This window comes from Raphanus sativus, chromosome 4, assembly GCF_000801105.2.
Source record: "Raphanus sativus cultivar WK10039 chromosome 4, ASM80110v3, whole genome shotgun sequence".
NCBI lineage: Eukaryota > Viridiplantae > Streptophyta > Magnoliopsida > Brassicales > Brassicaceae > Raphanus > Raphanus sativus.
The window spans coordinates 232,997-257,035 of record NC_079514.1 but is presented as its reverse complement, the minus strand read 5'-3'; the positions used below and the strand labels follow the sequence as shown (position 1 = coordinate 257,035).

The following is a 24,039-nucleotide window of genomic DNA, read 5'->3' as shown; positions in this document are numbered from 1 at the left end:
AAAAAAACGATATTAATATATCATCGCCACTGATTTACTGCGTCTTCACATTAGTAACAAATAAATTTTCTTTCCAGGGAGTTTTCGAAGATCATAACACATAAATGGTAGATAACATTACAGAGTTATACAAAGAAAAAAACAAAATTAGCTTAAAAAAATCATTTAGATAACATTGATATGATTTTATAAAAGTTTCTTTGGTCCAGTCATTTGAAGAAAAAATTATTAATGGTTGTAAATTAAGATGTATGGATTTTGAGTCTTAAAAAGGATAAATTATATAAGGCTAAAGGAGAAAGAGTTACATGAAATATTTAACATAGTCCGAAGAATAGTGTCAATTTCATAGGACAGTTCAGAGTATACATTCAAACGTAAATTTCATTAGAACATGTAGAATTATCGGATATATCTTAAAAAAATAATTGACATGAATTTTAATATAGTTTTATCCGTTATTTCACATAAAATTTTAGACATGTTTTTTAGAAAAAAAAATTAGACATTTGCTCCTTAAACTAAATCAAAATAATTGAAAAGGTCTGTAACAACACAAAATTTCACCACCATAAAACCCAAACAGTTACACTTGTTTACGTTATAAACAAAACCGAAGGTTTATTCTCTACGCACACCTTGTTGAGAATGGTTCACCTACCACATGGCGTTAGTTGAGAGAAATATACTCTGTTTTCCAAAGGCAACACAACAACTTGAGAATTTAACGTGAATGATATTTGCAAAAAACTATCGTTATTTTGTTGCATCTTGATATATTTTCATGTCTAAATACATACACCAAACTAGTCATCATTTTGATTTCTCCTCTGCTTGGCAATGAAAGACTCGATCTTGTATCGGAGTTCATCGTCAGAATCAAATCTTTCAGAAGAAGCATCTGTCTCCGATCTCCTTAACCTTCCACAACAACTCTTCTTTAAACCCTTCACATTCTCTGACTTGCTTCGTTGGTAACTCTGTATCTGCTGCCTCTCCTCAGCCAAATTCTGTTTCTCCATCTTCTTCACGGAAGTGCTCTGTTCTGTTAGCTTCTCATGTTTGCTCCTTTTCACTCTCTTCTCAGAAATGCTCTTTTTTGTCTTCTTCTCAACTACAACCTGTCCCTCTCCCTGGTCGGAATTGCTCTGCTTTGCTATGTTCTCAGTTATGCTCTGCGTTTCTTTCTCTGATTCACTCTGTTTTGGTCTGGTTTCGGTTATGCTCTGTTCAGCCTCGTTCTCTGCTTCGCTCTGTTTTCCTCTGTTTCTCATCTCGGACCGTTGAACTCCTTCTCTCTTTGAGCTCTCCCGAACAAACTCCTCGTAAAGATCGTTGCTTTTGTACTTCGGAACAGCTTCTTGATTCGAGAGAAGGCCGGATTTAGCGATTAGAGCAATGACTATCGCGTTTCCCACAACAAACGCGAGGTTACGGTTTGCGAGTATAACCGCGGCGACACCAGAGTCATGAAACGCCACAACGAGCTGGTAGCAGAGCTTAGCAACCGTAACCAGAACAACAATTGTCTCGATCGCCCGAGAAACAATATCCAAGATGATCTGAACACGAGACTTTCTCGCAAGCCTCTTCGTCTTTCTTGGTTTTGTTTTCTGAGTAGTAAATGAATCCATTGGTGAGGAGAATAACCGAACAAAGAAGGGTATGATCTCTATGAGAAGAAGAGACCAATTGTGTTCTCAGTTTTGATTCATGTAAAGAAGTTGAGAATCTACTCTGAGGAGAATATGTTTTTCTCTTTCTTCTTCTTTTCTTTCTTTCTTTCTTTCTTTTACTTTGTTTCTTGCGAGAATTTAGCTTTGGTCTATGTGAGTATTTATAGTGTGTTGTTACTCAGTGCGCTTGAGATGTTTACTATAGTTTCTTACAGCAATTTTTTTTTAATTAATAAAAGCTGATACAACTCAAAAACAATACTTATGTTCATCCTAGTATTGTTCCAAAAACAAACAGTAAAATTAAATGTATTGCATTCTACAACAAAACGCGGTTTGACTATTGTTTTTTACATTCATTAAATTTTAAACGTGGTATAAATTCTCTTTACAGGAAATCCTACACAACTCCATACGATTTTCTTCTTTTTTTTTTTTTTTTTTTTTTTTTTTTTTTTTTTTTGATAACCGTGGGGGTCCCAGGCTTCGCCCAGACTAATCCCACGAGGCCGACGGCAACCCACGTATTCTTGCGATTTTCTTCTCTAAAATATAAGAAAATTTAAACCCATGCATGATGCATGGTAAGTTAAAACGATAACTAGGAATGAATAACACCTATGAGAAGATTAAGAGCATGTTAATTACAAAATTCACTTCTTGGAAGATCACCTTTCGTTACAAAGTTCTTACATACAATTTGCCATGCTGCTTATGAGTTATGACAGACTACTAATTGCGTATTGCAAAATTCCCATATACAATAAGTCAATCAGTTGTGGAAAATTGTCATTAGTAATGTCCTACTAGACTCTAAAAGGAAGAAGGAAATATTTGATAATTTTTTCCAGCAAAAAGATAGCATTAGATTAAAATTAATACTTGTATTACTTTTGATTGAAACAAAACAAAAGCAACCTCGCACTATGTTAGTGACTTAGTCATTTGTATTTGATTTACTAGTCCAGTAAAGCAGCTGTCGTATATTGATATGTGAAAATTACTTGTAGCACATAGTATTTATTAATTGATATTCATAAACTTTATTGTAAAAATTTTTAGGACTTGAATTTGGTATGTAATTATTATGTAATCTGGTACGGGATATATATTATGAACTAGAAATACATATATTTTCGGTTATATATTAGGCTAGACTTGTATATAATATGGTCAATATGATTTCTTATGTGATGCGTTTGTCTCGTTGGCTAACTCAAATCTTATTTTAAAAAACCAGCACTTAATATTTGTCTAGTATTACATTTCACACTAGATATCATGTGAGGAAATTGAGAAAATATATAAATTGCAATTACTTCTTGATTAAGAGATGGAAGTGGCTTGTAGGTCAAAAAAACCTTTGTTGTTTCTTTAATGTCTTGTCTCTTTCTAACCAAAAGCATATACTCATGATTTCAAATTTAAAATTTTCATTATTGGATACACTTTGACAAAAGCTTCAGTTCCTTTATCAAAAAGTTTAAAGGAGAATTCATTATTGGTGGTGGCTTCGTTGTTTCGTAACATCCACAAGTGAAATGTGTCTTCGTTGTTTCGGATCGTTCATAACTTGTCCTATTAATGCCGGTATAAACCCAAAAAAAAAAAAAATGATCACATGTATCGCCCAATTATCTACATACTGATCTTTGTTTTTGGTCACTATTATTCCGTGGCAGCGAGTATTTATTGTGAAGTCTTTTGGTCAAATAAAATGTGAACTATATGGTATATCCATGTTATAGACATACAGCTTATTGATGCTTAAGAAGTGGAGACAGTGCCACCTTGAATACCCTGAATCCCTACCTGTCGAATTGATGCTTCATGGATTGATAATGGCAGCGTTAGTGGATTAGGGTGGAGTTTCAAGGACTATATGGACTATGTATCTTTTGGATAAAGGGCATGTATCAGGAGCCTATCAGCACTGCACGCTGAGATGGAAGGTTTACTTTGGACAGCTTTATATATGAAGAATATGAGGATAACCACGATAAGCTTCGAGACGGACTGCACGGATCTGGTAGACATGATTACGAATCCGGGGGAGTAGCCAGCATTCGCGACAGAGATCGGAATTTTCCAGGGCCTCCATTAAAATTTTGAGGATGTGAGACTGTCTCATATTCCTCGAAACATGAACGGACGGTCCGATGCTCTAGCTAAAGAAGCAAGAAAGAAAGGATACATTTTTTCCCATATAGATCAGATCCGGTCAGATGGAGGGACTCCACAGAGACTCGGCTCGTTGGACCATCACTTGATCTAACTAAGATGGACAGCTGACCAAAAAAAAAAAAAAAAAAAAAGACATACAACTTATTTACACTGTCGATGTTTTATTGGTTTAGTCAATGTGTTTGGTACCACAAATAATAGATTACTATGTAGAAGGTAAGTCCAACGAAAATGTTTATCAATTCTGGTCTAAATTTTTAAGCTGTACACTTATGCTTTAGTATGGTTTCGATCTCATGCAAGGAAATAAAATAAGACAATTCTTGTTTCTCTCTTATCAAAGTAAAACAAGAGAATCCTAAAGATTATATGGGCTTCAGTTGAACAAAATAAAAACATTATTATGGGCTTTTTCATTATAATAGCCCGAATCGAATACACGTCAAGATGAAACCTCAGAAAACCTAGAGGTTATAAGAGCAAACCCTAGATAGATCTCTACCTTGGCCTCCCCCTCCTCCTTCTCATCTCTCACCACCTCTAAGTCGCCGTTGCTCCTCCGTCTCCGTTTGAAGTCAACATGGTATCTCTATATTTCTATCCTCTCTCTCTCTTGGAAGCAGATCTATGTTTCTTCTTTCTATCATCTGAATCGTTATATTCATTTTAACAGGCGCCAAAGAAGGACAAGGTTCCGCCGCCGTCATCTAAGCCAGCGAAATCCGGAGGCGGGAAGCAGAAGAAGAAGGTTCGTTTTCTTTTTCTCCTATAGACATATGCATGCTAGCTGCAATGTAGGTTTCTGTTAACTGTGATCAATGCTATTGATATTTGGTATCATTTGTTGTTGATTGGCATTGATTGGATTTTTCATTTTCTATTGTTGTGAAAAACAGAAGTGGAGCAAGGGAAAGCAAAAGGAGAAGGTGAACAACATGGTGTTGTTTGATCAGGCTACTTACGACAAGCTTCTCACCGAAGCTCCCAAGTTCAAGCTCATCACCCCTTCCATTCTCTCCGACCGTATGAGGGTATGTTTTCTACTTACTTCTTGCCTCTCTAGTTTATGTCTGAAAATTAAGAGTAGTATGATTCTAGTTAGTAATATGATGTCGTTCATGAGATTGGGTTGCTTCAACATTTTAACCAAGTAGATAATTAAGTTATCAATCTCGATCTTGTCTTGTTCTTCAAAACTACTGTGATCCGTATTGAATAATGTTGTAAAATGCAGATTAACGGGTCTCTAGCAAGGAGGGCTATTAGGGAGCTAATGGCGAAAGGTGTGATCAGGATGGTCGCTGCTCACTCGAGCCAGCAGATCTACACTCGTGCCACCAACACCTAATATGTTTTGCTCTTTATTTGTTTTTTTTTCTTCTTTACCTCCTTTGTTTGGTTCTTCAAGAACTTGTTAGAATCTTGTTTTCAGAGATATATTGCTATTTTACAGATGCATTGACACTACTTAATTTGATTCAAACCGTTATCCAAATTTGTTAGTAATATTTTCTTTAACGCGCATGCACCGGTTCCGGTGTGGTTGTGCATCAATCAATCTAAAAAAAACGTAATTTGTAATAATTTAACTCAATATGAAAAAGCTCTCATTTTTTTTTACCTTATGCGCAATTGCAACTAATACGCCAGTTAATTTCAGCAAGAAAATGGTTTATAAATAAAACATGAAAATGATAGCTCATGTAATACTAGAATACTACTCACACCCTGCGAAATGGAAGTGTCTGCAGCCCACCATGGCTGCCTACGTGAAAAGTTTCACGGTCACTTTGACTAAAGTACTTGTATATTTGTCTTCTAACCAAACGATTCTAGTGTTTATATTTAGCTAATTGGACTCACGCTTGAGTGTAGATTTACATTTAAATAATTGTCCGACATATAGCATTATCCTTGCGTGATGGGCCCTTCCATCTCGCCTTCTCCCCCGTTAATCAAAGGGGCCATTGCAATTCTAGTCAAAATCAAATTCCTATACTGGGTTACAAATTAATATTTGCAAAACATCGCCCTCGACAAATCAAACTTTCTCCTTTGACGTTTATTATTGCAATCCGTCTCTTAAACTCTGCCGTTGGTGGATGATTTCATTTAATCAAATGAGTAAATCTCATAGAGATTCGAATGCATTTTTGGCGTGATATGACGTGTACGGACTATATAGAGCACCTCTAGGCTGGGCCAATGAGGATTAAAAAGGGCTTGGGTCCACATACAAGTAGACAGAACTGTGTTTGAGCGCCACATGTCCCATATGCTTCCCCGAAGCAAAAAGTATGGGAGCCGAGAAACGAGAGTCGTTCATTTTTGGTTCAGTGACTTTCATTGTCAGACACGGACACCTATGCCTTTGTTTGGTAACATTTCACATGATCTTTGTGAAAGATGATAGTCTTATTTTACTGTTTCAAATTCAAATCAAGATTCACTTGTACAAGTTATAATATTTTTCTATCATAAATATATGCAGAGAACGTGGTGTCTCCTATTTTTTTTTTTTTTAAAACAAAAGGGTTAAACCCGGGTCACTATTGGAACCAGACCTAACCCTCAGGGGAGTCGCAAGCCCGCGGATAGACTCCTTTTCCTGGACATTCAAATGGGTCCTAAGGCATGGACCCATATCCGCGTTAGGTGAACAGAACAATGTGACTTAGTTTCGCATAGCAGGAATATCGAACCTGAAACGTGTTAGCGTCTCAGGCCCGTCCACTGCCACTTGAACTTAGTCTCCTATTTTTTCTAATAATAACTAATATCTCTGAAAACAAGATACCGAGAAGGGTAGATATTTTTATTTTTTTTCTTACTAAAAATAAAAATAAAATAAGAAATTCAGCACCTTTTTGTAATGGGAATAAGAAGAATACAACAAACTTATAACATAAACCAAAAAAAAATTGTAACCAGATAGAAGATGAATTAAAACTGTAAATTCCCACTTTGAAAGAAGATAAAAAAAATTACAGAATAAATAACAGATCAAGCTTTGGAAGCTCCTCACTGACCACTTCGCCTTGTTCTTTCCTCTGAGGTGCATGAAGGACACATCACATTAATCAAAAAAAAAAAAACAGAGAACACGAGTAAGGTCTTTACATTCCGGTGAGTTCTCTCATCTGTTCCACCATCTTCTAGATATATATATATCTCTGTCTTTTGTTAATGATTGTTTCCTTTCTAACTATCAAGGTGTAGTAGTAATGTAAGAATGTATTCCTTCATATTTTGAGTGTGTTTTGTTGTTTTACTGTTGAGGTTTATAAAGTTTCCAGAATATTCATAAAGTTTTCACCTTTGGAGATTTCCTATTCTCTCATGATACGAATTTGTCTAGCTATTAATCATGAGCTTGTCATTGTTCTAGTTTTCTATAATCCAGTGATCTGAAAACCTACCTGGATGTACCTATTTTTATCTGGTTCAGACACATTCACACTTGTTCGGTTCATGTTTAAAAGTTATAATCTCTTTTTTTAGGCAACTGTTTGTTGTTTCTATGTTTTAAAAGATTTGTTACCTGCACAAAGATTATTCTATGTTGAAGATACGCTCTTTTTTGGTACTCGGTTACAGTATTTTTTATTGTGTTGTTTCACTTTACTTGTTTTACTAACAAGCTTTACGATTCTGTCCTGTTTCATTTCAGCTTATTACAAGAGATGGATTCTTGTTGCTACTTGGGTTTGGGGACAAACACTGTCTTGTCCAAAAACGGTTACAATATTGTAGAGAACAAGTTTTGGGGTGAGAAGATCAACAAAGGAAGCTTCTCTAAACGTTTTGCTTCAGATTCAAGTTCCAAGGAGTTCAGATACAGAACGTCGTCGAGGCCAGGTGTTGCTTATGCGGTTGCTACGTCAAAGAGTGCTAAAGAGGCTTTGGTAGGTTATTGATCAGAGAGATTCATCAAAAACTCTTTGTCTTAGAGAATTCCCTTAAAAATTGATTGTTTTTGTTTTGTTTGTTTGCAGAGAATAAAGCCCTCGCTGTTGGAGAGAAAAAAAGCAGATCCCAAAAATGTAGCAGCAATCATTCTGGGAGGAGGCAATGGAGCTAAACTCTTCCCTCTCACCAAGCGAGCTGCTACACCAGCTGTGAGTCTCATTAATTCTTTTTTTTTTTTACTCATCAAAAAGTTAAAAGTCTTTTTTGTTTTGTGCAGGTTCCAGTGGGTGGATGCTATAGGATGATAGACATCCCGATGAGTAATTGCATAAACAGTTGCATCAACAAGATCTTCGTGCTGACTCAGTTTAACTCGGCTTCCCTCAACCGCCATTTGGCTCGTACTTATTTCGGGAATGGCATCAACTTTGGAGATGGTTTCGTTGAGGTTAATAATATATACAACAATTTGCTTTCTTTGAACGCCTTCTCAGTTTTTTTAATTTTCTCCATGAACTAAGCAAAGGTAAAACTACTTGACACAGGTTCTAGCTGCTACACAAACTCCTGGTGAAGCGGGGAAGAAGTGGTTTCAAGGAACAGCAGATGCTGTCAGAAAGTTTCTGTGGGTTTTTGAGGTTTGAAAAAAGAACTTATGATGATCATTGACGAAATCTCCTCTTACTTTGTGATTCCTTTGAAATGGTCTGAATGAATCAGTTGGTTTTTTGTTGTTGTTATACTATATATATATAGGATGCTAAGAACAGGAACATTGAGAATATTATTATCTTGTCCGGAGATCATCTCTACAGAATGAATTATATGGACTTCGTTCAGGTAACTAAGATGATAATAAACAAGTTTCTCTTAAGAGTCCTAAAACTTTTTTTTTGCTGACTAACTCCAAACAATATGCATTGGAACAGTACCATGTTGATAGCAACGCGGATATTACTCTTTCATGCGCGCCAGTGGGTGAGAGGTTAGTTTCTATATATGCATATTATGATTAACTTTGTTTTTTGAAGTTTTATAAGTAACCTTTGGTTTGCTTTGGTTTAGTCGTGCATCGGATTATGGACTAGTGAACATTGATCGAAGCGGACGTGTAGTCCATTTCTCTGAGAAACCAACTGGCATCGATCTGAAATCAATGGTAAATGCTTTTAATTTATCTCCAAAATAAAACTGAATGTTTACTAGTTCTGTAGTTTTTGACTAGTGCTAAAACGTTGATGCAGCAAAGTGATACGACAATGGTTGGACTGTCTCAACAAGAAGCAGTGAAATCTCCATACATTGCATCAATGGGAGTCTACTGTTTCAAAACCGAAGCTTTGCTGAAGCTTCTGACACGGCACTATCCCAGTTCCAATGACTTTGGTTCTGAGATCATTCCTGCTGCTATCAGAGATCACAATGTTCAAGTAAGGAAATGTTAAAAAAAAACAATTTAATGAGTTTTTTAATTGAAAAAAAATGATTCAATCTTTCTTTCTCTCTGTAGGGGTATATCTACAGAGACTATTGGGAAGATATTGGAACAATAAAGAGCTTCTATGAAGCTAATCTTGCTCTTGTCGAGGAGGTTAGTTAGTTAGTTAGTTTTTTGATATTCAATACTCAAGAAATGTCTCCTTTTAACTTTTAACTTTTAACATTTGGTTCATAAGCAGCATCCCAAGTTTGAGTTTTATGATCAGGATACACCTTTCTACACTTCTCCTCGGTTTCTACCTCCCACCAAAACCGAGAAATGCCGCGTAAACACACTACTCTCCTCCTTATTTTGCCTGTGAATAATATGAGTATCTATTGGTTCACTAATGGATCCCTTTTTGATTTGCAGATAGTGGATTCGATAATATCACACGGATGTTTCTTGGGAGAATGCAGCATCCAACGCTCCATCATTGGTGAAAGATCACGCCTTGACTATGGTGTTGAGCTTCAGGTCTGTGAAATAAAGGACTCACTGACAGATTGTTGGATTAAAAGAAAAAAAACTGAAAGTTTTGGTGGGTTTTCTTCACATGCAGGATACTTTAATGTTGGGAGCGGATAGTTACCAGACGGAATCTGAGATAGCGTCTCTGCTGGCGGAAGGCAATGTTCCAATTGGGATTGGCAGAGATACAAAGATCAGGTACCAAACCGAACTCTCCTTATGTCTTCTTCTCAAATAGTTTTAGTTCCTAAAGTCCTGATGTTTATCTTCTTTTTTTGTTGTTACAATGAAGGAAATGCATCATTGACAAGAATGCAAAGATCGGGACGAACGTGATGATCTTGAACAAAGAGGTATATGTTTTCTTCTCCATTCTTAATTATTTACTCTTTTTTTTTTTGGCCTTTGCTGATCAAGTCTTGGGAGAGATTCAACATTATTAACAGGGTTGTTGTGTGTGTGTTTGCTTTCAGGATGTGCAAGAAGCTGATAGGCCAGAGGAGGGATTCTACATTCGATCTGGTATCACTGTGGTTGTGGAAAAGGCAACCATTAAAGACGGAACTGTCATATGAACAAGGGAGAGTGATCTGATTGAACACTCACTCTGGACCAACGATCTATCTAGCCGAACGTTTCTTTTTTTGGTTGAGGGAAGTGAAAACAGAGATGGTTGTGAGATATTGTTATTAATGTAAATTAGTGTGCAACTCTAGAACCAAAGCCAAAGTTTAAGCTTTTATATAATAAGAGTGTGATCTATCAATCTCCTTTTGAATACAGAGAGAGAAATAAAATAAATAAATGTATCTTTTTCTTCTTGCATGTTGGTTCACATGAACCATCATTATTACTCTGAACGTATTCATGCGACAAGAAACTAGTGATCATAATATATTGAATGGTATCAGTATGGCTCATTGGTTATATACACAACGTCAAACCCCACTCACTCATGTGTATGTGATCTGCTGATTCACTTATTGACTGGTTAACGTGTTTATAGTTCAATTACTGTAAATTCATAATTCTTCTTTTAGTTAAAAGGCTTATAGAGGTAATAATAACGTTTTTGGTGGGTTTTAGTTTAGCGTAAATAGTCGAGGGCGTTAAACTGAGTATTTAGAAAATGTTGGGGGGGGGGTCAAATCAGATAAAAGTAACTTTGAGGAAACATGAAAGAATAATAAAAGCAGGATCAAATCGTTTTGGTCAGATCTGCTCGGTTCTGTGGATAGAGAAGCAATCAGCTCTTTTTCATCATCATCTTCCGTAAGTCCTTTCAACCTTAGTGATCTCAGGTTTTCAGTGTGTTTTTCCCAATCTCGGTCGATTCATAGAGGGGTTTTACATCATCTGATTCTCGTTCACAGATCTTTGTTGTTTGGAATCGTGTAGCTCTGTGAGAGAGAGAGTTGGTTCGCTATGAGTTTCCAGTACTCTGAAATCGATTAAGCTACGGAAATATATATAGTCAATGCCCATTTTAGTTGTAGCTCCTCCTAATAGCTATTTTTCCTATGAGCCAAGACCCTTCGTTTCTTAATTGAAAGCTTTTTGTTTTATCCTCTTAACATTAGGTTATGGACGTTGGCGGAGGTGAAAGTGTGGCAACGCCAGTTCAACAGAAAGCACATGAGGCCTGGAGGATTTACCAACACTACCTTGACAAGACTACTCCTCTTCCCACTTACAGGTGGATTGGTACTGCTCTTGTTGCCCTTTCCTACTGTTTGAGGGTCTACTACCTTCAGGGCTTCTACATCATCGCCTATGGTCTTGGTATCTACCTTCTCAATCTCCTCATTGGCTTCTTGTCCCCTCTTGTTGATCCTGAGGCTTCTGGTGGGGCCTCTGATGGTCCTTCTCTTCCTACCAGAGGTTCTGATGAGTTCAAGCCTTTTATCCGCCGTCTCCCTGAGTTCAAGTTCTGGTATTATTTCATTTTTTTATTATTTCTTAAGAGGCTTTCTTATAAATGATATATATAGGAATGCTTTTCTTGTCTCAATCTTTACTATCTCTTTCTCAGGTATTCAATGACAAAGGCCTTCTGCATTGCGTTTGTGATGACTTTCTTCTCGGTGTTTGACGTTCCTGTCTTCTGGCCTATCCTGCTTTGCTATTGGATCGTTCTCTTTTTTCTCACCATGAGACGCCAGATCTCTCACATGATCAAGTACAAGTACATCCCTTTCAGCTTCGGCAAACAGGTTAACAACACTGTTTTTTAATTTGCAACTCTCAACTTTTCCCCATTCATATATGTGTGCATAGAGTCAGTCATATAGATGGAAAGTTACTGACTTTGAGATTAGTTAGGTACTTAGGTTAATTCGTATATAAAGTCCTTTCCTTTCTTGGTTTTGTATTTTTACTATCGACACCTTCTCTTTGTCTGTGTGACAGAAATATGGTGGACGGAGTAGCAGCAGCGGCTCACGTGCGGACTGATCTGATGACCCTTGTTGTTAGAAAAATCATTTTGGACTATTTTTTTTCCATTGACGGACAGATCTATGCAGCTACAGCCTACAGGTAAGAATTAGATGGGTAAACACAAGAAAATGAGAAAACAGGATGAGATTCGAATTTGTTCTTATTTTAGCTCGGAGAAAAATTGGTCCTTGTATGTATTACTACTATTTGTTTTGTTGCTTTACTTCAAATAATTCTACGAATGAATTTGGCTTCAAACTTGACTGAACACGTCGCACGACACGACCCTCTGTGCCTCAATTGGTTCTTCGAAAACAGCATTGTACAAAATACCATTGTAAGACATGGACTGATCAGTTTGTGTAATGATCATATGGTTCCAACTCAACATTTTGGTAATCGATCATGGTTCCAACTCAACATTTTGGTAATCAAGTTTTTATTGGGCCCTTGGAAAGGCCTAATTATTTTGAAGTCAGCCCTTTTAAGTACAAAACGCAGCGTTTTCTACCCCTTGCTCTCCAAGGACCGTATTCTTCTCGAACCGACTATATATACATTCATCGAGACTTTTATTGATTTGTCTAGCAGAGAACTCTCTAGAAAAAGAAGAAGAAGAAGAAGCAGAAAGAAAGGTAAAAATTTTAAGCTCTTATTGATTTTTAGAATCAACTTTGCAACGTTGTCGACCTGTAAGTTTCCACTTTGATCTCGATTTTTTGTTGTTCGTTTCTGCTTGGCATTCGATCGAACACTTGGTGTGTATATTTCTTACTGTAAGTAATCGTTGTGGAATCGGTTGGTTTGTGTGTGCTTGAGCAATACCCAAAGTTAAATTTTCTGTTTTTTTTTTCTTCTTGGAACATTATAGGTTGCTCTGTATTTAGTTGGGATGGACTTTTGTTTAAATTTTGATCATTGATTTTTAGTTATTTTCTTTGCAGGAACAGATGGAGACAGCACCAAAAGATCAAACACAAAACCCTCCTCAGAAACCAGCCATGGCTTCATGTAGGAGAAAGGTAAAGGAAGATGCCACTTTCTTTGAGGACGTCAAGGATCACATCGATGAGTTCATTCATGCCTCCATGGATGAACACAAGACCTGTTTCCAGAAGACCATCAGCAAGGTTCCCTCTTTCTCAACTCTCTCTCTCTCTTATCAGCTATAGCTATATTGTTTTGGTTCTCTAAAGAAAGAGTCTCGCTGCTGTTCTCTTAATATTTATCTATGTGACAAATCTTTATCCTGTCTGAGATGTATTGATTTCTGGCTTCAAGCAATATGCTTTTGATTTGGTGAACATCTCTCTCTCTCCTAACTTGAAAAAGCTTTTGGGGATTGATTATCAGATGTTTGGATTATCCAAGGCTGTGGCTGAGAAGCAGGCTGAGGAAGCCAAGGGAGTCGAGAGTCAGTTGCCTCTTCAAACAACTGTTTCGGATTAAAGAATTTGGTTCCTTCTCATCCCAGTGCGCTTTGAAGATTCCACATGTCCTTTTCCTCTTGTTTATCAACGTCTTTCTTTTTTTTTGTAAATCAACGTCTTGAGACCTTTCTATCTGACGGTGAATAATCTTTTGAGTTCGTGCTAATTTCCCTTACTAGTTCCCAAAATATAAATTTGCAAAAAACAGTGAAGCCCTTGGTGGATGATAAGTTCACGTCATAAGAATAAAATAAAATAAAACCACATCCATAGATTTGCAAAAGAAAGAAACAAAGGGCAAGAAAATTCAACATCCAATAGTTTATCGCCTTAGATCTTCATCTCGATCAAACCAAGCTGCTCAAATACATTTTCAAACTTAAACCTGTAAGCTGCAACATAAAAATAACATTCTACATAGATATTATAACAAAGAAAGTGATAAATGGTGCACCGGTAATCACAAAGGGGGCAAGGTTACTGACCTCAATGGAGTAGTGTCATCATCACTCATCAGAATGACACAGAGAGAGATCGTACAATGGTAGAAAAACCATCGGAAGCAAGCACAAGACTAGAACACAAGATGGTCCCCCAAACCTCTCCTCCTTCCCTCCTTTCCAACCCGATCTCCGTGTACCAAATCTCCGTAGAACGCCTATCAAGGTTACACAAAATCGCAATTTTGCCACCATAACTCGCCATCTTAGAAACATCACAACGCTCAACGGAAAAATCTTCAAGACCCTTCACTTGGCTCCAAACCCTGGAGACAGGATCAAACTCCCATAACTTATTCTCCAGATCAAAACTGTACATCTTGTCATCAATGACGCAAGAACCCACCCTCCACCGCGTGTTCAACAACAAGTCACTCTCCAAGCTTCCTTCTTTAGGATCGTAAACAAAGCTACTGTTTCGATCCATTATGCAGATCTTATCATCCATCGCGAAACTCCTGATCGTTTTCTCATACACCTCCTCCACGTTGTTATAAAGACCCCACGTCACAGTCTCCCAAGTCTGAGTCTTTAGATCAAAAGCCTCCACCCAGTTCGAAGACAGAGGGTCACACCCTCCCATCACATACAACTTCCCGTCCACGATCCCCGCGGCGGCGCATCCTCGTTCTTGCTTCATGCTAGGGAGGGAGCGACACGTGTAAGACGGACAGTCGACGACGAACGCAGTGGAGACGAAGCTGCCGTCGACGCATCCACCGAGGAAGTAAATCTCTGAACCGACGGCGACGGTAGAGATTCCCCAGTAAGGAACCGAAGGGAACGACGGAGCAGGAACCAAACGGTGTTTAACTACTGATCCGGACTCTTCTTGTCCGAAATTAGGTTCGATGAGATTGAGAGTGTACCATCGAAGGGTTTGCGTACAGTAAGGTCTAAGCGCGACGTAGAGGACGTGTTCTGTGCGGCGGAGTAACGACCGTTCTGCGTAGATCTGCGGAGAAGCGATGAGACGCCTCAGGGTTGTGGAGACCAGTGAAGCAGACGGGTAGTAACATCGGGGCACGCGTGCTAAGCAGCTCAGAGTTATTTCATCTGGAAGTTGTGACAGCGACGGTGGCGCATGATTATGCAATTTCTTCGGCGGTTCTTCGGCGTTAGAGTCAGAGGAACTTGTACGGGTTGAAAGTTGCATAACCGTCGCTGTCAAATGTCAACGGCGTAGCAAGGAAGAGAAGGGAGGAAGGGGTCTCGTATTTATATTTCATCTTTTAAATGGGCTTAGGCCCATGTATCGTTTATGAAACGCTTCCAAAAAAATTAAAAATTTAAAACGTTATGTTTATGAAACCATACCGGTTATGAAACGTTATGAAAAATTGAAAACGGTTATGAAAAATTGAAAACGTTATGAAACGTTATGTTTAGGTAAACTTTAAGCCCTTGATATACATAGTGATATTTTGGTTGAGTGGTAGAACACTAGAACTAATAATGCATCCCACTCAGGATAAGATCTTCATCGTTCGGTTTAATTTTTTTCACCAAGGCAACGTCACACTCCACGTAGAGCTTTGACCATGTTAAAATTCAAACAATTCAAAAACACTTGTCGATAAGGTCACAAAGCTATTCATAAATAAATATAACAACTTCCAAAGATTTGTACCAGAAAGAAACAAGGGCAAGAAAATTCAACATCCAATAGTTTATAGCCTTAGATTTTCATCTCGAACACACCAGACCAGGCTGCTCCATTACGTTTTCAAAATGACACAGCTAGAGATCGTAAGACAACATATGCATCTTCCAAAGCCAGCACAAGACTAGAACACAAGATCGTCCCCCAAACCTCTCCTCCTTCCCTCCTTTCCAATTCAATCTCTGTATACCAAATCTCCGTCAAACGCTCTTGAAGGTTACACAAAATCACAAGTTTGCCACCATAATTCACCATTTTGGATCCTTCAGCCTTATCAGGAAGACCTTCAAGACCCTTCACTTCCCTCCAAACCCTCCCGACAGTATCAAACTCCCATATCGTATTCTTCCGACCAAACACATTCTCCCGACCAAACGAGTACAACTTGTCATCAATCACGCAAGAACCCACACTCCACTGTTTGTTCAACAACGGGTCCATCTCAAAACTCCCTTCTTTGGGATCGTAAAAAAAGCTATTCTTTCGATCCATGACGCAGATCTTATCGCCCATCACGAAACTCCTGATCATTTTCTCGTACACCTCCACGTTGTTGTACTCACTCTTCAGTCTCCCAAGTTTGAGTCTCTAGATCAAAAGCCTCCACCCAGTTCAAAGACCGAGGGTTACACCCTCCGATCACGTACAACTTCCCGTCCACGATTCCTGCGGCGGCGCAGCCGCGTTCTTGCTTCATGCTAGGGAGGAAGCGACACGTCTGCGATGGACAGTCGATGACAAACCCAATGGAGACGAACTTTTCGTCGACGCATCCACCGATAACATAAATCTCTGAACCGACGGTGACGATAGACATTCCCCAAGGAGGAACCGAAGGGAACGACGGGACAGGAACCAAACTGTGTTTAACTACTCCAGATTCTTGTTGTTGTCCGAAAGGTTTGAGATTGAGAGTGTACCATCGAGGGGTTTCTGTAACTTCAGATCTAAGCGCAACGTAAAGGACGTGCTCCGTCCGGCGAAGTAGTGACCTTTCTACGTAAATCTGCGGCGAAGCGATGAGACGCCTCAAGGTTGTGGACACCAGTGAGACCGACGGGTGGTAACATCGAGGCACGCGTGCTAAACAGTTCAGAGATAATTCATCTGGAAGTAGCAAGAGCGAAGATGGCCTCGGACCATGCACTTTCTTCTTCTTCTTCTGTGGCGGTTTCTCGGCATTAGAGCCAGAGGAACTTGTAACAGTTAAAAGATGCATACCCGTTCGCTGTGAAATGTCAACCGCAGGAAAGATATGAAAAGATGGGGCCTGCTATTTATAATTAAATCGTTTAGGCCCATATCGTCTACGAAACGGTATATCTAGTCTTTTAAACGGTACCAGTATATTTTGTAGTTTTCTTAATTCCACATGGAAACACACATCTGTGAAAACATTGGAGTATTGGTTAACTTATTTGACGTTCATATTTTATGTTAATTCTGAAGCTATATAAACATGACAAATGGTCCAATCTAACTCAGTTTTGCAAACATTGAATATCAATTTGTACTTCAGGTAGTTTGATGAATCTATGATCAGAAGTATTGTGTCATGTAAAAATAGCACTAAAGTTTGACTGATGTTAACTTGTTAGTTATCAAATGTGTATCTTCAACCATACAATAATGTCAATCAAATTGTTGTATATCTTGGGGTTGACTTTTGTGGGTGTGGGTGAAAATGCTGACTAATACTATGTCACACTTGAACGTTGACTTTTTCTTGATTTCTCTCATAAATAGAGCCACGATTACTTATCTTTAGTCGATTTAATACGAGAAAATTGTAATTAAATTATATGTAGAATCAAATCAATTATTATTCTAACTACTATTCTATCATTGATTTTAACATTTTTATAAAAATGGATAATATTTTTAAAATATTAAAAATGATATATATTGAGAGTTCGTTAAGCTGTCTTGGCGGGATCGTTGAGAGTCAAAACTAATCAAGACGATGTCGTATCCAAAATCTAACCATAAATCTTGGGAACGACGTGCCAGCGGGTATTATAACGAAAGGATCCCATCTATCTCTCTTTTTTTTTCACTTCTTACACTCTGTTGTCTGAACCGGCCGCTGTTCTTGACCAGTAATGAAGCTTTCTCTGTCCAGAACAGTTCCGTAACAAACTACAATATTAAAATATTATTATTCAAGTTAGTTTCGTATTTTATTAAAGACTTTCCATCTTTCTCTCTCTAAATCTAGAGGAAAAAAGAAGATGGAAGAGCTAGAGAGAGAGAAGAAAATGATTGGTAACCAACAATGAGTTTTGATTCTGTAAGTGCACAGAACATTAATTACCAGAAAGTCGCAGAGGGTACAGAGAAAAAGAACATCTTTTTATACATCTTTTTATCTCGTTGGTAAGAATCATAGAACGTCACCAAAAGAGAAACTTTCCTTTTTTACTTGATTCTGAGTGATGGCTTCTCCATAAATTGCAAAGATTCTTTCCAATTGAATCTTACGACTTGAAGGGTTTTAAGGGTCGTTAGATTTTCTCATCAGAGTTAAGAGAAACAAAGATGGATCAGAAGAAGACAATCTTGCTTCTCTTCTTCTTCCTCCTCTTGTTGTTAGAGTCAACGTTTGAGCAACAGACAAGTTCTTCTCCGGTTGAGAAATCGGCGCTTTTGGTACTAAGGTCTTCTCTGGGGCTAAGAGGCAGAGATTGGCCTGTCAAAGGCGATCCTTGTCTGAACTGGAACGGCGTCAGATGTGATCAGAATGGTAGTGTAACTCATATCAACATTTCAGGGTTCAGAAGAACAAGGGTTGGCAATCAAAACCCTCAATTCTCTGTTGACTCGCTCGTCAGTCTCTCCCGTTTATCCTCTTTCAACGCCTCGAGGTTCTCTCTTCCAGGTCCAATCCCTGTTTTATTAGGATCGAGCCTGTTGACTTTGCAGGTGTTGGACCTTAGCTCCTGTTCAATCACAGGAACCATCCCTGCAAATTTGAGCGGGCTATCACGCCTCACGGTTCTTGATCTTTCCAATAACTCAATCCAAGGGAGCATTCCTCTGTCTCTTACATCTCTTCTGAACTTATCATTTCTTGATCTTTCCTCAAACTCTGTAGATGGTTTGATTCCGGCTAGAATTGGGGCAGTCTCAAAGCTCCAACGTCTGAATCTATCACATAACGCCTTGTCCTCCTCCATACCTCCATCACTTGGAGATATTTCTGCTTTAGTTGACCTTGATCTCAGCTTCAACGACCTGTCTGGTTCGGTTCCATCAGAACTCAAAGAGCTCACAAACTTGCAGACACTTGTAGTTGCTGGAAACCGCCTTTCAGGATCCCTACCTCCTGATCTGTTTAGTTTCCTGAGTAAACTGCAGACCGTTGACTTCAGAGGCTGTGGCTTCACCGGCGTTTTACCTTCTAGCTTATGGTCGTTACCAGACCTGAAGATTCTAGATATTTCTGGAAATCAATTCTCCAACGAGCTGCCTAACATCACTGTCAGTTTTGGTTCTACTGTTTCATTGCTAAACATATCCGGGAACATGTTTTACGGCAATCTAGCACTTATACTGAGGAGGTTCCGGGTTGCTGATCTGACAAGAAACTATTTCCAAGGTAAAGTTCCTGACTTTGTGCCCATCAATGCTTCCTTGAGCAACAATTGTCTTCAGGGACGAATGAACCAGCGAGGATTGTCAGACTGCTCTTTGTTTTACTCCGGAAAGGGGTTAAGTTTCGACAATTTCGGACAGCAACCTGCAGAGGAAAAGAAGCCTAAGTCTCCCTGGCTAAGCCAAAGGACTATTGTCATAATTGCTGCAGTTGGAGGGTCTATTTTGGTTATGCTCATTCTCATATTGTTACCGATAACAGTGAACTTCTGTGTCCGTAGAAGAAACATAACATCAACCAGTACACGTCCTAGAGGGAGAAACAACGGCGTAGGCCCATTGCCTCCTGATGAAACACTTCCCTCGGAAAGAGGAGGAGTCTCTGTAAACTATGCGAGCCTTGGAACGTCATTTACCTATCAACAGCTGGTCAACGCCACAAAGGAGTTCGGAGACGCGAACCTGATCAAGAAAGGAAGATCAGGTGATCTTTTCAAAGGAGTTCTAGAAAACGGAGTTCAGGTCGTTGTGAAGAGAATCAACTTGGAGTTGATGAAGAGCAACGAAGCTTATCTAACAGAGTTGGATTTCTTCAGCCGGTTTGCTCATCCGAGAATTGTCCCATTCGTAGGAAAATGCTTAGAGAGCACAACACACAAGCTGCTGGTGTATAAGTACATGATGAACAGGGATTTGCCAAGCTCATTGTTCTACAAATCAAGTTCCCTTGTTGACGACGGATTGAAATCTCTAGACTGGATCACCAGGTTGAAAATAGCATTGGGAGCAGCAGAGGGACTTTCTTACCTGCATCATGACTGTTCACCATCTATCGTCCACAGGTATAAAAAAAAAACATAATTCCTTTCCATTCACCAATATGTTCATAGTGATGCTGATCTATAACCAAATGTAACTGTCGTTTTTTTAAAAGAGATGTACAAGCAAGCAGCATTCTGCTGGATGATAAGTTTGAAGTAAGGCTAGGAAGCTTCAGCAAAGCTTGTCATCAAGAAAACAATGGCCGTCCAAAGAAAATCGCACGCTTGCTCAGCAGATTATCCCAGTAAGTCTCTCTCTCTCTCTCTCTCCACTTCAACACTTGAGTCAGATTTAGATTAAAACATCTAACAATTAAAGCTTCTTTCTTTCTTCTCTCTTCAGGTCTTCTCAAGAAAGTGTTCCTGGTAAGAGTTCATCTTCAACTGTTTTTACATTATTAAAAAATCTCAATCTTCTAACAATCTCTCTCTCTCTCCACCAGACTCTCCAGCAACAGCAACATGTGCATACGATGTCTACTGCTTCGGGAAGATAATACTAGAGCTAATCACAGGCAAAATCGGAATCAGCGGATGCGAAGAAGCACAATTCAAAAGAATATTAGCAGAGATAATGCCACACATATCATCGCAAGAGAAAGAGCCAGTGACGAACATCCTAGACCAGTCCCTCCTCGTCGACGAAGACCTCTTGGAAGAAGTCTGGGCGATGGCGATCGTCGCCAGATCCTGCCTCAACCCCAAACCGACGAGACGGCCGCTGATGAGACACGTGGTGCAGGCGCTGGAGAATCCGCTGAGAGTGGTGAGGGAAGACAGCAGCGAGTCGGAGAGGTTCCGTACGATTGGATCTTCGAGAGGATCGTCGAGCAGCGGGAGAATATTCGGAAGCTGGAGACAGAGCACTTCGGATCCTGTGACGGCGGGAACGAGTAGCCTTCTGTCTCAGGCGGAGGGTTTAGCGAGATCTCAAGGAGTGATTGGATCGTCTACGCGGGGAAGTAGCCGTGGCGCCTCGAGTCGACGAAGTATGAAAGATGTATATCTATAAAAAAAAACGGACTCACACACACACTGTATTTTTTTCACATTTTGTTTTTTTTTTCTCTTTGTGGTTATGATTTGTTTATCTTGTTAATAAAATTCCCAGAAATTTATAATCAAACCCGACCAGTTTTGATTTGATGATATCATGATACTGGGAGGGGGGACTATTATTCAATTGGTTTTGTGTGGGGTAGGAATCCCAAAAGCTGTAAATTGTAGTACCTTTCGGGGCAATAAGCTTGAAAATAAAGTAAGCCCATTGGGCCGTAGGGTTTAGTGTTATGTTTCATACTGTCGTCGTCCATTTTCATTGTGTTTCCTCTACCTTTCGCCTTGAGATTGATTCTTGCGTCCCAGAGATGGCATCGGTTTGCAGGTCAGCGCTGGTGAGTGGTTCCAGGAATTTAGTATCTAGATCCAGGACCTTAACTCAAAAGTATCTCAATCTTAAACCGACAACGACGACTTCAGTTCCTTTTGCTTCAGTGTCCCAATCCATTCCTCGCGCTTCAAGGTGAGCACTCAATTAATTTAGAGAGAGTACCCAAACGATGTTTTGGGAGATTTTGTTTGATCAGAAACTTTTTTCAATGGAAATGTGAAGGGTATTGTCTGCTTTGGGAAGCGTTGAAACGATGATTCCGCTTCACAGTGCGGTTGCTTCAGCTCGGCTCCGGTCAAGCATCGCTGCTGATTCCTCTTGTTGGAGCATGCTTTCCGAGGGTAATATTTCATCTCCCTTTCCTTGAAAGTGAATTTGGAGATTTTATTGATTAGTAAGCTAGAATCTCGTTTCATGGAATAGAGGGTTGAAACTCTAAGATGGCAATCTTTTTAGTATGAAATTGGATGGTTCAATAAGTAAAAGTATGAAAAACTCTAAGATGGCAATCTTTTTAGTATGAAATGGGATTTAATAGATGATATGGTTCAATAAGTAAAAGTATGAAAACTTTGACAGACTTTTGAAGGAAGGAATTGTTTTACTTAAATCATATTTTTGTTGAGATTTATGTTTGGTCTTAGGTTCTTTATGTGCTTGTGTTATGTCTTAAAGCTTTGCTTTTCTGACTTGTATTCTTCTACTCAATCCGACAGGATTTGCCACGCCTTTGTGACCCCCTGCCCGGTCTGCTGGAATCTATCTATATAAGGCGAAAAAATAATCAAAAATTATTAGGACTTGCTTTCAGACAATGAATGAACAAGGATACTACTTTCTTCTAGTTTTAACTCTTTCGTCCTTGTATTTGTTATAGTTCACAAAGACTTGATGCTTCAGAGTTCTACTTATCTTTCTGTTGCTATTTGTTGTTATCCACACATTTTTGGGGGCTTTTTTCTGCGTTACAATTCAGCTTCTCCTCTCTTCTCATTAGCACTAGTCTTGACTCTTGATCGTGAAGCGTCCATTGGTTGATACTAGTTATTGTACTGCTCAAGACTACTACTACTTGATGCTGCCAGTTATAGACCGATTGAACCGGTTTAAGACCATATTGTTTTTACTTCCCAACCCAAGTGTTATCTTAAATATCTCAAATCATTAATCATCATTTTATAAGCCTTATAAGTTATAGGCTTATAGCCAAGAAATTAAACGTCTAACGAACATAATCAAACTGAAAACCCTACCAACCAATAATTTTGAATCCGAACTTGCTTGCAGTCTACTCCAACATCTGCTTATTAGTAATAATGATGTAAGCATAATTTGATTACTACGTTTTCTAGTCCACCAACTATGTAACTACAGTATTGTTACACTAGAAAACAGAAAAAATGTACCAGAAATATACGATACGCCCACACTCACCAGACAAACTGACAGATCGTCCAACGCTAGTTTCGACAGCCTTAGTGTTTAAATTACCAACGGGGACTAAGCAAATGTGCTTAATGAAAATTACTAGCTACATTTTATTACTAAGGGGAAAAAAACTACATATACAACATGTGTGTGTATGCCTATATAATAGATCATGTTCTTGATGTAAGAACTCGAACGAGATATAACAAAAAGAATTTAGAATACCTGGCTAGCTAAAGGATAGCAATATGGGGAATTGTGGACTAAAGCCAAAAGTTTTGTCGGAAACTGGAGCTCCGGCGCCAGAGGAGCTTGAGATTTCACTTCTTGAAGATCAGAAGATCGACGCTGCAAAATCTCTTATCAACCTGTTCCTTCAAGTAAGTCAACTAAACTTTCCAAACGAAAACATATAATGTGATAGCTTTTGGGATGTTAGATTCTTAATTTTATCAATCTTTTATATAATCTTTTGTGGTTTTTTGGTTAATATATAGGAAAAGGCAGATAAGACTATGAAAGAGGAGGAGAAGATAACACCGGAAAAGATACCGGTTACTGAAGTTCTGAAAACAGCTCTGGCTGAGGCAGAGTCTCCAGTTACAGAAAAGACAAAAATTCCAGTGACGGGCCCAAAATCTCCTGCTGATGATCTGAAGGTTGTGAAGGAAGAGGCCGTTCATGGTCAGAAAGTGATCGACGATGCGACTGTGAAAGAAAGAGAAACAGAGGCGAAGCCAGAGGAAGTCAGAGGAGAAGCACAAGCGCAGTGAAATAAGCCCAAAACTTTTACAAGCTAGTTTCTGCGTTTGCGGTCTTGATCCCAATACGCTTTTCTTTTTGTTTAGCTTATGTTTGTTCTTGATTCTCAAATGCAAACGCTTGGTTTCATTACATGAAATGCAATGTCATATCTCATTTACACGATTCGTCAACAAAAATATTGTCAGTGAAAGATGCTTTAAAAGCTAGTTCATGCGTCTTGATGATAGCAAACGCTTGTTTTGGATTTTTGTTTACTTGCAAGTTAGTTCTCATACCGAACCGCAAACAC

General features: G+C 38.8%; 10 protein-coding genes across 14 annotated transcripts; 7 read left to right on the top strand and 3 right to left on the bottom strand.

Annotated features, from left to right (window-relative positions):
- Positions 1-721: 721 nt before the first annotated feature.
- LOC108854984 (uncharacterized) lies at positions 722-1,818 on the bottom strand. The gene has a single exon (XM_018628666.2). The coding sequence runs from the start codon at positions 1,632-1,634 to the stop codon at positions 807-809; it is 828 nt and encodes a 275-aa protein (XP_018484168.1). The 5' UTR covers positions 1,635-1,818; the 3' UTR covers positions 722-806.
- A 2,468-nt stretch (positions 1,819-4,286) lies between these two features.
- On the top strand, positions 4,287-5,327 carry LOC108855218 (40S ribosomal protein S25-4). The gene is made up of 4 exons (XM_018628981.2): positions 4,287-4,443; positions 4,534-4,608; positions 4,757-4,891; positions 5,095-5,327. Exons 1-4 carry the CDS (start codon positions 4,441-4,443, stop codon positions 5,206-5,208), a joined length of 327 nt encoding a protein of 108 aa, XP_018484483.1. The 5' UTR covers positions 4,287-4,440; the 3' UTR covers positions 5,209-5,327.
- Positions 5,328-6,774: 1,447 nt separating this feature from the next.
- LOC108855217 (glucose-1-phosphate adenylyltransferase large subunit 3, chloroplastic) lies at positions 6,775-10,539 on the top strand. Its single transcript, XM_018628980.2, has 15 exons — positions 6,775-6,986; positions 7,531-7,765; positions 7,856-7,978; positions 8,047-8,217; positions 8,315-8,407; positions 8,526-8,609; positions 8,699-8,754; positions 8,835-8,928; positions 9,014-9,199; positions 9,280-9,360; positions 9,449-9,535; positions 9,622-9,726; positions 9,812-9,918; positions 10,013-10,073; positions 10,194-10,539. The coding sequence occupies exons 2-15, from the start codon at positions 7,544-7,546 to the stop codon at positions 10,293-10,295; spliced, it is 1,572 nt and encodes a 523-aa protein (XP_018484482.1). The 5' UTR covers positions 6,775-6,986; positions 7,531-7,543; the 3' UTR covers positions 10,296-10,539.
- Positions 10,540-10,836: 297 nt separating this feature from the next.
- LOC108855040 (protein RER1A) lies at positions 10,837-12,417 on the top strand. The gene is made up of 4 exons (XM_018628730.2): positions 10,837-10,992; positions 11,301-11,653; positions 11,753-11,933; positions 12,130-12,417. Exons 2-4 carry the CDS (start codon positions 11,304-11,306, stop codon positions 12,172-12,174), a joined length of 576 nt encoding a protein of 191 aa, XP_018484232.1. The 5' UTR covers positions 10,837-10,992; positions 11,301-11,303; the 3' UTR covers positions 12,175-12,417.
- Positions 12,418-12,568: 151 nt separating this feature from the next.
- On the top strand, positions 12,569-13,755 carry LOC108855041 (uncharacterized). Of its 4 annotated transcripts, none has more exons than XM_018628734.2 (3): positions 12,569-12,794; positions 13,110-13,289; positions 13,513-13,755. In XM_018628734.2, the coding sequence occupies exons 2-3, from the start codon at positions 13,110-13,112 to the stop codon at positions 13,606-13,608; spliced, it is 276 nt and encodes a 91-aa protein (XP_018484236.1). In that variant the 5' UTR covers positions 12,569-12,794; the 3' UTR covers positions 13,609-13,755. The 4 variants fall into 4 exon arrangements, with proteins under 4 accessions (XP_018484236.1, XP_018484233.1, XP_018484234.1 ...); XM_018628731.2 differs by having other exon boundaries at positions 13,104-13,289; XM_018628732.2 differs by having other exon boundaries at positions 13,089-13,289.
- A 10-nt stretch (positions 13,756-13,765) lies between these two features.
- On the bottom strand, positions 13,766-15,291 carry LOC108855039 (F-box/kelch-repeat protein At4g39240). 2 transcript variants are annotated; one of them, XM_018628727.2, is made up of 2 exons: positions 14,075-15,291; positions 13,766-14,002 (listed from the first exon to the last, which is right to left on the bottom strand). In XM_018628727.2, the coding sequence occupies exon 1, from the start codon at positions 15,243-15,245 to the stop codon at positions 14,103-14,105; it is 1,143 nt and encodes a 380-aa protein (XP_018484229.1). In that variant the 5' UTR covers positions 15,246-15,291; the 3' UTR covers positions 13,766-14,002; positions 14,075-14,102. The 2 variants fall into 2 exon arrangements, with proteins under 2 accessions (XP_018484229.1, XP_018484228.1); XM_018628726.2 differs by having other exon boundaries at positions 13,766-13,981.
- A 372-nt stretch (positions 15,292-15,663) lies between these two features.
- Positions 15,664-16,995, bottom strand: LOC108852770 (F-box/kelch-repeat protein At4g39240-like). The gene is given in 2 exon segments (XM_057007410.1): positions 15,664-16,307; positions 16,309-16,995. Coding segments are annotated over 2 exon segments (1,155 nt in total). The 5' UTR covers positions 16,972-16,995; the 3' UTR covers positions 15,664-15,815.
- A 964-nt stretch (positions 16,996-17,959) lies between these two features.
- On the top strand, positions 17,960-21,333 carry LOC108834444 (probable LRR receptor-like serine/threonine-protein kinase At2g16250). The gene is made up of 4 exons (XM_018607780.2): positions 17,960-20,188; positions 20,281-20,412; positions 20,511-20,533; positions 20,611-21,333. The coding sequence occupies exons 1-4, from the start codon at positions 18,291-18,293 to the stop codon at positions 21,177-21,179; spliced, it is 2,622 nt and encodes an 873-aa protein (XP_018463282.2). The 5' UTR covers positions 17,960-18,290; the 3' UTR covers positions 21,180-21,333.
- Positions 21,334-21,480: 147 nt separating this feature from the next.
- Positions 21,481-22,553, top strand: LOC108834443 (protein NONRESPONDING TO OXYLIPINS 2, mitochondrial). Its single transcript, XM_018607779.2, has 3 exons — positions 21,481-21,689; positions 21,780-21,898; positions 22,274-22,553. Exons 1-3 carry the CDS (start codon positions 21,535-21,537, stop codon positions 22,291-22,293), a joined length of 294 nt encoding a protein of 97 aa, XP_018463281.1. The 5' UTR covers positions 21,481-21,534; the 3' UTR covers positions 22,294-22,553.
- A 614-nt stretch (positions 22,554-23,167) lies between these two features.
- On the top strand, positions 23,168-23,954 carry LOC108854370 (uncharacterized). Its single transcript, XM_018627907.2, has 2 exons — positions 23,168-23,365; positions 23,483-23,954. Exons 1-2 carry the CDS (start codon positions 23,234-23,236, stop codon positions 23,756-23,758), a joined length of 408 nt encoding a protein of 135 aa, XP_018483409.2. The 5' UTR covers positions 23,168-23,233; the 3' UTR covers positions 23,759-23,954.
- Positions 23,955-24,039: the final 85 nt, after the last annotated feature.